General features: G+C 39.6%; 1 protein-coding gene across 2 annotated transcripts; it reads right to left on the minus strand.

The window, feature by feature from the left end:
* Window positions 1–444: 444 nt before the first annotated feature.
* On the minus strand, window positions 445–10,971 carry RAD54 (DNA repair/recombination protein). 2 transcript variants are annotated; one of them, XM_078573593.1, is made up of 21 exons: window positions 10,684–10,971; window positions 9,039–9,416; window positions 6,476–6,562; window positions 6,149–6,389; window positions 5,943–6,068; window positions 5,576–5,632; window positions 5,402–5,488; window positions 5,118–5,213; window positions 4,720–4,770; window positions 3,901–3,975; window positions 3,700–3,786; window positions 2,987–3,078; window positions 2,648–2,780; window positions 2,371–2,490; window positions 2,167–2,280; window positions 2,008–2,091; window positions 1,857–1,925; window positions 1,717–1,775; window positions 1,484–1,628; window positions 1,258–1,356; window positions 445–1,184 (listed from the first exon to the last, which is right to left on the minus strand). In XM_078573593.1, the coding sequence occupies exons 1-21, from the start codon at window positions 10,917–10,919 to the stop codon at window positions 927–929; spliced, it is 2,694 nt and encodes an 897-aa protein (XP_078429719.1). In that variant the 5' UTR covers window positions 10,920–10,971; the 3' UTR covers window positions 445–926. The 2 variants fall into 2 exon arrangements, with proteins under 2 accessions (XP_078429719.1, XP_078429720.1); XM_078573594.1 differs by lacking the exon at window positions 10,684–10,971 and having other exon boundaries at window positions 9,039–9,117; window positions 9,221–9,380.
* Between the last annotated feature and the right edge of the window lie 243 nt (window positions 10,972–11,214).

The following is an 11,214-nucleotide window of genomic DNA, read 5'->3' on the forward strand; positions in this document are numbered from 1 at the left end:
CGTTTACTCTCTCCCCCTCTCTGAATCTCACTCTCCCACATCTTCTCTTTTTTTCTCTTACTCTCTTTTACTCTTTCTGACTGACGTTCTCGCAAGCATACTCTCTCTTTTACTCTCTCTCACTCTCTTTTACTCTTTCTCTCTCCCTCTCTCGCATGCATACTCTCTCTCACTCTCTCAATCTCACTCTCGCACACATTCTCTTTCTTTTACTCTCTCTCACTCACACACAGATTCTCTCTCTTATACTGTCTCTCTCTCGTACACACCCTCACACTCTCTCTCTTAGTCTCTCACACACTCTTTCACACTCTCCCTCTCTCATACTGTCTCTCTCATACAGTCTTACTCTGTCTCTCTCTTTCTCTCTCAAATACATTCTCCCCCCTCTCTCTCTCAATCTCACATACATATTCTCTCTCTCTTCCTCTGCTCTCACCTTCACACAGTCACTCTATTTCCCTTTCGCTCTGACGTTTCTCTCTCTCCTCCACATAAAGTCTCTCTCTCTCTACCCCCTCACACAAACCCACTCTGTGCCTCTCTCTCATCTCTAAGCGGCTGTAAGCTAGTCAGAGAAACGGACACGGGGGACTTAATGGGCATTGGCATTTGGCCCAGAGAGAGAAAGAGACCGTCCCCCACCGTCTGCCCAGAATAACATGTGCTCAAAATAGTATCCTACCGTCACCGTTACTTAAATCTAGAGAGAGAACGTTATTTAAGCCGTGAAAGAGAGAGAGAGAGAGAGAGAGAGAGAGAGAGAAAGGGAGTCCCGCCCTACCCTTTGACCAGGCTTTGACTCGATTGCCATCATTTGCATGAGCTGGCAACACTACAGCAAAAAACACGTGACTGCTTCCCACCAGATCACGTGATCGGGCACTGATATCTGTTGACTTCCTCATGGTCAACATTTATATCATTTATTTAACTTCATTATTCGTTGGGACCTCACTTATATTGCTCACGTCTGCATTTTTACTATGATTAGTGAGATGATTCCTGATTATCCTATTATCAACGTTGTTTATGGGCTTCCCCAGCTTAACTGGAACGCGGAGCAGCTTGTGACCGCCGGATCGGTTGCCGGCGGGCAGAGAACCGCCACTGGCCGCCGATCTGCCGTCAGATTCGACGGGGACGAGCTTGCCATCCACCTGATTGGTGAAAACAAATGTCACCTGGAAGATGAATTAGTCAATAATTAGCCAAAGTTGAAGAAAATATTTCATTTCATTTCAAGAGATAACCCACCTCGTCACCAGCCGCATCGCGAAGAATGGAATCAGGGACGGAGGCGGGGGTAGAGTGGTGCCCCCAATTTGCCAGATCTTCTTCAAGTGGAGCCCCAACCTTGATTACAATTTTAAATATTTTTAAAGAGAAACTATATCATTCCGAAATAGTTCATTTCCAAAGGAAACGAAAATATTTCAATTTTAAAACATATCGATTTTAAATTTTGAATTCTGGGACCTACCTGCATCTCCCAATCTTCTAGCTGTGGCAAGCAACCTGCGATTTCCGCGAATTTCCCAATATCTTCAATGTTCTGATTGCAGTTGTTCTCAGATTTTGAATGATTTCCGCATCGGGTACATTTCATGTTATCATGTATGTCAGACCTAAATTTTTGGAGGAATATTCTCTTTACATTAAAAAGAGAAATACATAAACATTTAATATTTTCCAGAGACGCTGATGTGAAATCACCTGACGTCTGCGTGCAATTTGAAGAGATCTCGCAGGTCCTCCGTTGAAAGATGGTTTCCCTAAATTATATATCGCAGGATATAAACAAATTGAGAGGAAGAAAAAATGACAGAAATGAGAAAAGATCCTGCTACTTTTACCTGATTTGGACTATTTTCCTGCTGGATGACCTTTTGAAGCCCTTCTTTTGACATCTGTCGCTGGTATACCTAACGTTTATTGTTCGAATTAATTATTTAAATAAACGTTTATTCTTCTGTTTTCAACCGCCAAAATTCGGCAAATTCAAACCTTTTCCTCAATAGTTCCAGTGCTCAAGAATCTGTAGATGAAAACCCTTTTCTTCTGTCCATCCCTCCAAACTCTAGCAGCGGCCTGTTCAGAGACATAATTCAGGAAAGGAGGTAAATCATGAACAATTATTTATCTAAACCATGCAATTAAACTCACTTGTTTATCGTTAGCGGGATTCCAGTCAGGGTCAAATAAAACCAGACGGTTTCCGCCGATCAAATTGAGACCACAACCGCCAGCCTTGCTGCTCAGAAGAAAAACAAACTCGTCCTGTGGAAATAAATATAAACTTGAGTGAATTATACGTTGGAGGCGTTGCTCATTTATTCTCATTTTATAAGAGGGATCATTAAAACGAACCTTAGAGGGATCATTGAAACGATTGACTAGTTTTTGACGTTTACCGATGGATGTCGTTCCATCGAGCCTCAGGTAAGGGTATCTTCTTTCACGGCAAAGTTGAGTGAACAGGTCCAACGTCTGATATACAGTATTTTATCGATTATTCTTCGGTTTTAAAATCAACTAATAAATCGTCAATTAGTTTCTCATGTTTTCCTTCGTGTAAAATATTACTTGGCAATCATATTCTAAATTCCAGCCAAAAGGAAAAATAAAACGCCATTGCCTGAAGTACCTGAGTATAGTTGGAAACAAGAACAATGCGATCGTCTGTTTTCAGCCTCAGATTCGCCAGCAAACGAGCTAGGACTTGCATCTTGCCGGACAATTCCACCCAGATCCCACAACCCCCGGTCCATGAGCCCGATCTGCATGATATTGCTAAACATGGAAGTATTCTACCCCATATGTTCTCAAATTAAATTAAATTTATTAATATATTTCTATTACTCTATAATGCCAATTACAATACATGAGTAGATAAACAGTTTAAAATACAGTAGTATATTAACTTAGTTGTAGTAATTGATCCAACAATAAAAGAAAAAAGGGGAATACAGTGTAGTAAGCTTACCTCCCAGAGAATAGCCCGGGAGGGAAAAAACGAAGACACTCCTCGAACCCAGATGTACCAGGACTCTCACTTTTAATGGTGTCATAAATTAGCTGAAAATTCATTGTATAACAGTCAGATTGATCACCGTTCTTGGGTGATCTAGCTTATTTTTTTCCAAACAAAAAAAAACTATCAACTGAGATACATACGGATAAAAGCATCCAGAATGACAACTCTAAGGATATATTTCCAACATTAAAAGAATATGAATAAAATTTGTTGTTAAAAATTCTTTCAAAAATATACTATTTAAAGTCACGCAACTTAGGTAGGAAGAAGCGGGATACATTCAAAAATGAACCCTTATATGAGTTTGTGCGAGGATAACAGAACATTTCGTGGCATTTGTTTTTTCAAATCATACTATCCTTGTCCTGAATTTAATAAGAATTCCTAAATAACAAGATCTTGCTCAGAACCTTCACGCATCCAAACTTTTAAACCTTAGAAAGAGGTTTCCCATGATCCACACTATATGAGACCTTTATTTCTGGAGCGCAAAGCTTTAAAATGGGGGAATGAAAAATCCCAGCTTCCCCTTTAATTGAAATATACCAGTGATCTACTCATTGAAACTTTAGATCATTGGACGAGTCTTCACGGAAGTCGTAGGTTTTGAGGGGACAACCGACCTAACAAGAGGTATAGAACGTTAAGTTGATGTGACTTACTTTTGGATGGTTACATAATTTCTTTAGAGCAGTGATAAAAGCCAAGATCTTGGACTGCTTTGCTTCTGTAGAAATTGCTTTCTTAACCTGGCATAAACATCCAAACAAACCGGAGGATGATATCCAGATAACCAGAATAAAATTCTAGGCGAAATCTGAGTCTTAACGTGTATAACAAAAAGTGTACAAATAACGACCTACATTTTTTGACTGAAGAAAATGGTTATATAACTGAAGCTGCAAGTCAGTTAACTTGCAACAGACGACCTCCACAATCTGTCGAAATAAATGAAACAAAAGGCACGATACATCATTAAAAGTGGTGTGTAAGCATTAAATTTACATAAAAATATTCCAGAAGATTTGACATTAAATAGTTGTCATGTCCACTGAGGAATAGTCATCAAACCCTGTATAAACTACAATTAAAAGTCATTATTCTTTAGAGAATAAAAATGATACTATGCCTGAATCAAAGATTACCTAGAACCCTTTGATTCTATATTGATAGATCGATATAACATAGTTGATTAAGAAAATTAAATACTCTGATAGGACCCCTGGCCCTCGTTGGGGGCAGTCTCGTTTTTTGACTACTAAGGGCACCTAGGCCCCTCCCCCGCCCATGTTTCCTTTAAATAGCACGGCCCTCCTTTTAGGAGGACAGACAGGAAATGATCTTATGTGACAGCTTGTTTCCCTCTTCTCCTGTCTTCTTATGTCCAAGCTCTGTCTCCCTCCACGATCTGCGTCCTCATGATCATCTCTATATCACTGCGTCTTCAGGCGGCTCGTCCCGGTCAATCCCTGCCTCATCCCTTCGACCCTTAGATCATTCCCGTTTCTTCTCTCCCTACCCCGGGAACCTCTCCTTCCCCTCGTCTATTCTCTTGTCCGACACAAGCATACAACCAGGATCTTATCATACTCCAAAAGTACAAAATCAAAAACAGCAACCAATTACAATAACTAAAGAAAATAACAGCAAGAAACAAAATCTCAGGGCTTAGAAAAACTCACCTTTGGTGGTAAATGGTTTGATAATAACGAATTTGTCCTCCTTAATATGAACTGAAAAAGGCAGATGTACCAAGAATTAACAAACATTTCAATCACATAGTCAATTACACTGCATGTGCAAAAGCAAGATCGAAAATGGTTATTATTCAAATAAAATCTCCAGAAATAAGATGCCATTTACACGAGAGTGTCTTCATAGATAAAATTTTCAGTACGTTATTACTGATAGCTAATGCATAAGACGGGATTAAAACTGTAACAGAAAATCCCTGTTCTTGGAAAGTACATTGGTTTATAATGACCATTGATGATAACAAAAGAAGAATAGAACGCTGTGCCAGAGAAAAAAACGAGTCCGTACCCAAATCAACAAAAATACCAATTAACTGGTCAGCTACCTGATTAACTTTTGCACTTAGTTCTGCAGACCTCTCCGCACCCAGATTTTTTTCTTCGTCCGTCGCAGTGGGCTCTCTTCCGCACATGATTGGCGCCTTCATTTTGAAGCAGACGTGAGTATTTCTTTCTCGGAAGATTTTTAACCATAAAAATCATTAGACTTGGGAAACAAAGTTCCTTTGTCATGTTTCCTTTAAAAATGAGGATTTATTAAAAACGAGAAATACAGAAAAAAAGCTTCCAGTGGCCCTCTTGTGAGAATTGGGAATAATTTTTTACATACTTGATAGTAACGCCGAAAATACACAGAATCGCCCAATATTCCAGGATTAGTGAAGTTAACCATAGCAAAGAATTCCTCGAGATCATTCTGCAAAACGAAGAATTACAACAGCGATGAGAGGTAGAAGAGATAAAAATCTGAAGTTACAAAGGATTATTAAATTATTTATCTTACTTGCATGGGAGTTCCAGATAACAAGATACGACGTCTACAAGGAAGAGCGTCTAAAGCCTGTAGACAGTTTGACGCATGGGTATAATTAATTTAAAGATGATGAAATAATAAATAAATAACAGCACAGAGTAGAGAACTTTTGAACATGCCTCACACCACATTAATAAATCTAGAAAATGAGCAAAAATTGCATATCAGCAAGAGCAACAACAGTTAAAACCGAAAACAAGTAGTTAGTTGGTAGCATAAAGCATAAGTAGGAATATAAGCATTTGAGTTGTTTCCAAACACCATCAGGTAACATCATGATCCAGAAAGAGTAAAAACGGATTAATCATCATCATAAGTTAATAACATCGTGGCATACCCGATTGGTCAATGTCTGATCATTTTTCAGTCTGTGCGCTTCATCACAAATGAGAAGGTCGCAACTCCCATTTTTGGCAAACTTTGATGAATGCATACGAAAAGTCTCATAAGAAATTATAAGCACCTGGGGTATTTCTACCAAATTAGAACCATATCAAACGCTCTTGTCAAGAACAAAAATATCGACAGAACTCTTATTCTGACCTGGAAACAACTTCCAGGTTTCAGAAAGTTGTCAACTGCAGAGACAGCATCTTCTCTAGAGCTTTCACAGAGTGAAAGAACTTGAATTCTTCCTGGAACCCACTTATGAATTTCAGATTCCCAATTACTCACAAGGCTTGTGGGGGTGACGATAAGTGCCTTGTCTACCATCGGTTTTCCGTCAAACCCTTGGCACAGAAGAGTATAGAGCAATGTGATTGATTGAAGGGTCTTCCCAAGACTAAAACATGAAAAAAACATCGGTCATTGCTGGGTCAATTAAAGAAGGAAAATGGGAGAAAGAGAAAATGTAGCGATTATTCTTACCCCATATCGTCAGCTAAAATGCATCCAGAGATACCTTCATCACTTGACAACCCAGAAACACATTCAAACATAAATTGTACACCTTCTCTGAAAAACACACATAAGGAGTGCATTATGCACAGAATAAGATGAGAAATATTGCATAAGATTGTCTCTTGGAAAAAAAATCAGCAATCTCATCAGTACAACAGGGAAACAATATGCATATATAAGCTGTAAGTTTGCTCGACTAGCATACAAGGTTGCATCAATGGAACATAGATGCACATCGTCACAGTCAGGTAACTAATATGCTTTGATAATAATAGATGCACACAGACTGGATGCTGATAAGGTCCTGTCTGGATTTATCAAGCTAATTGTAGAAAACCAATTGATATTCTTGTTTCCTCAATGTGTTTTTGATAGGGAAGAGGTAATATCAATATATAACAGGATGAAAAAGTCAAGTCTCAAGAACGGAGTACAGAGTGTGAGTGAGAAGAACGAACAAGAGACCAGAAGAAGACGAAATGGAGAGGAAGACAGAATGGGCTCCTCACTCTTCTCCAGATCAAGAAAGATCTTCCCAATTCCAATCCCACAACAGCAACTATTCAAATCTCAGTCAATGACCTTTGACCTGGATCTCCCACTTTTATATAGAGACTGGTTTCCAACATTCTTGGTTGTTTGTACCCGCACATGTCCCTGTGGCTCATTCTTTGCGCCTTGCAGCTTCCTCGCACATGTATTCTGATTGGAACAAGGAAGATTCATGTTATGATGTATCAAGTGGGTCGGATGTGATACTATTCATTACATGACTGTTGTCATCCACATGTATATATTGTTGTCACCTTCTCCCTTGCTGTCTGAAATCCGGCACAGTCGGAATCGTCATCTTGGCAGGGTATCAGAGCATGTTGACCTATGCTAGCTCTCACGACATCGGCCAACTTTCTTTAGAAAACAAGGATATTCTATTCAACCAATATTCTTTGAGGGGGAGTTCTCTAATAAATTTGGGACAATGGCCAACTGAAGTTTTGACTAATTGAGACAACTGCGTGCAGAGCTTCTCATCAGCCAATTTTCTTCAATAAGAAGTTTTTTCTTTGGAGAAACATGGGACGACTGTGAATGGAAGTTCTGACTGACTGGTACAAATCCATTTTTTTCATGTACGACTAGAACATCTACCCGGTGGAGTAACTTGGGACAACAAGGTACCCAACTCCCAACCAACTGGGACGAGCCATTGTCCTGTTGACAACTCTTTACTAATTGAACATATGACTGATATTCAGGTGTGGACACTCATGCCTCTTCTTTTTTTCTTTTCCTTTTTTCTTCCGTCTCTACCCCCACAGTAGTGCCCGTGTATCTCCTGGTCCCACATGGGAATGGCTAAAGAAGAGGCTATGTTGGACATGAACTCCAGTAATATTTCCTGTCCCTGCCTGCCACAACATATTTACAGGCCACGACCTATATCAGGTGAAGAAGTACCTGCAGTTAACCATCAGACCACAAGGACAACTTTACCACATAGTGAGCTTCCACCCTCAGAATCTGATAAGATGGCGCTGTGAAGAGGATGTTTTGTTACTTGGCTATGACACTCTATGGTTTCAGACCTGAGTCGACATTATATGGATTTTGACACAGTCAAAGATGTATGGAATGCTCTTCAGGAGCGTTAATTTATGTGTGAAGATGAATCACACATTCCGGACCTTGTTGACAAATCTATGCAGTTTATGCAGGAGCATCAGACTGCAGTGGCATGCACCAAATGAACTTCAGACACAATGGAAAGATACCGATTTTTAACGATCACCTGTTAACAACTCCTTGGGTCATGGAGATATTCTTCGTGAAAGGGTTTGTCTCTGAGTAATGGGATTGAGACCAGAATTTGAAACCATTTGAGCTCAATTAAACACCCAAAAAAACAAACTCAATTTTGATGATAACATGATTCAAGTGTGTAAAGAAAGGTCGTCTTGGTCGTCACCCACAGGGGAAATTCTTGGAGCACCAGAAAGCACTGCATGTGTGATTAAACAGCCAACACTGGACCTGAGTTGCAAGGGCAAAACTTATTTGCGACATTTCAGCGATTGTTACCAGATGTACATAGATGTAAATTGATATATCAAAAGAATTAGGTACCATCCTCATTCAGAACTTCATGATCTTTTCCCCAGCACAAACTCTTACTCATGATATTGACCGAGAAAATGACCATAAAATTATCTCAACAAATATAAACTACAAGTATTCCCACTAAATTGATGAAACTTCGCGTCAAAATGTGGATAACTCAAGTATAATGGATGATATAGAGGTTTTCAAAGAGTACAAAAGAACACAGAAAATAAAAAACAGGTAGCAGGCAAACATTTAGTGGGAATACCACCAAACATTTAGGAAGAATAACTGCTAAAAAATGACAACATAAACAAATGGATCAGTGACCACAGAGAACAAGAATTAGTACGTATGAATGAAAGTTCGGTGATGTTTGTGCATGAAAGAAAAAGATGATGAAAAATTGCACAAAACAAAGCCAAAACACCTTTGATGAGGCCGGAGGTAACGTACGAGCAACGGGTCAACCACAATTGAAAACTCTGTTATTGACACTCTTGATACATCTGGTTGCCACAAAACCAATGGTTCAATCCCAGGCGGCAGTGGTGGACTTGGCTCAATTGGTTCTTTATCCGGGGTAATCCGGTAATTTACGATATTACTTACTGGAACCAACACAGGCCTCGATGAACCCCATGGAATAAATCTCTTCCGAGCAGAAAGTCTACGAATGAGTTCTTCCTTATGCTCATTATAACCATCCAGGCACGGAGGCTTAAATGGCTTTCGGGCGATCACTGCTCCTTCAGATACAGAAAGGAATCGGGGGATCAATGGCTGCCTTGTTACTGAGAGGTTACCCCTGTTTGAGCAGGAAATTTTAATCCATCAAATATGAAATCTTAGCAAATCAGAATTATAAATATCCAATTATATCATATTATCATTATGACGTAAAAAATTATTCATAACCCAAGTTTCCATGCAACATACTTTATGAGACAGTGGAAGCTCTAAAACATTAAGAAATATGATATGACTCGAGTCGTAATCACGTAGGAATTTCTATATCGATAGCAAAATCCATACCATGTAGTTTGATCTCAACAAGAATAGAGATCAGAATAGAGGGATTAATGAGTAGAGTGAGTGATGAGTGTGTGAAGACAGAGAGAAATCAAGAAAAGGAAAGATAAGGGGGAGAGCCAGGCTGTGTCTGAAGATCGGTCAGGCAACTCATCTGGATCTGGAGCATCTTCGGACCACCCTCTTGCCTTTGTGAATCAGATAGGATACTACTTGAATGTCTTTCAGGGAAAGGTCTTATTTATGGAGCCTCTATTCTAGCAAAAACAAACCACTCAAAGGGGCTCCCATCTGAGGCACTTCTTACTCTCTCTCAAGTAGTGTCTTGAGAGGTTTCGTATCAAATTACAAAAATGACTGGTGGAAAATCAATGAGGAAAGTCCTAATTTTAAAAATGAAAAAAATATGTATTCAAGTTCTTTCTCTACCCCTGATTTATTAAGGGGAGAAGAGACAGCGTAATTTTTTTGTAAAAAAGCCAGCACTTGGAATCATCCAAATGATAGGATATTTCCTCTACCCTCTAAGCTAATTCAAAATTCTATTGAGAGGGAGAGAATAAAGCCATCCAGGAATTTCTCGCATAGGCTTAGCAAATGAGGAATTATTTCTCTCGATAAAGATCTTCGTAGAAATAAATGGATTCGAAGCTAGATAATAAAAGAAGTGATGGACAAGAACTTCTCCAGCTAAACAGACATCATTATGGGACCCTGAGACCAACGGTTGGCGATCCCCAGCCTTCTCCCCAATGTGAGTGACTAAGGATTACAATTTATTAAACTCTCATAGCAATAAAAACCAGAAACCGTCGAAAAAAACAAAAGCCGCGCAGTAACTACTAGACGACCCCGAAAAAGCTGATCAGCCGTTGAGAACATCTCATACCGAGTAAAATATGACATTACCTAAACTACACAGAATCAAACGAGCTGAAATTGCTAAAAGAGCGGGGAAAACGCGCGAACAGCCAATTTCCCAAAGGCAGGCGAACCTAACACAACTCCATGAAATTTTTCAGAGGATAAACACAAATTTTCACCTCAAAAGCGCGGCCACATTCTGAGATTTACGATCATCATCGTTCTCGCCCGGATCTTCAAATTCTTTTCCCTCTTCTTCTTCCTCGGACTCCGAAACATCGTCCTCGACAACGAAGCATTCGTCGTCCTCTCCTTCTTCCTCTTCTCCACTCGATTGCGTGCTCGACAAGACGTCGTCCTCTTCCTCCCGCAGCGCCATCTTCCTCTCCCCCTTTCCTTCTGTTCCGCGCGTCATTCAAATAGGCTTCTTGGCGGTAATGTCGGTACCTGATTCCAAATATTTATAGATACCCCCCCCTAAAAATATAACTATAATAGAAGACGTGTCACTTACAAGACTCGCTAGAGAGGACCAGTCGGGTTTTCAACAAATACCTAAACATTACCTAAAATTTATGTTCATAGTAATGTTAAATATCCTTTACATCAAGTGGAGTGCCCTCGGATGGTCAAATATATGGCATTTAGGCTGAGCTCAATAGAAACCTGTCCGTCCAGTTGGATTTGATATTTTTAGAAATTTATAAAAA

Source organism: Wolffia australiana, chromosome 4 (genome assembly GCF_029677425.1).
Source record: "Wolffia australiana isolate 7733 chromosome 4, ASM2967742v1".
Taxonomy (NCBI): Eukaryota; Viridiplantae; Streptophyta; class Magnoliopsida; order Alismatales; family Araceae; genus Wolffia; species Wolffia australiana.

Coding starts and splice junctions, on each gene's coding strand:
- RAD54 (XM_078573593.1), bottom strand. CDS start 10,919: ATGACGCGCGGAACAGAAGGAAAGGGGGAGAGGAAGATGGCGCTGCGG. Junction 4,771..5,117: donor TAAGTGCAAAAGTTAATCAG/GTAGCTGACCAG, acceptor TGCCTTTTTCAG/TTCATATTAAGGAGGACAAA. Junction 1,776..1,856: donor AGGAAAATAGTCCAAATCAG/GTAAAAGTAGCA, acceptor TATATAATTTAG/GGAAACCATCTTTCAACGGA.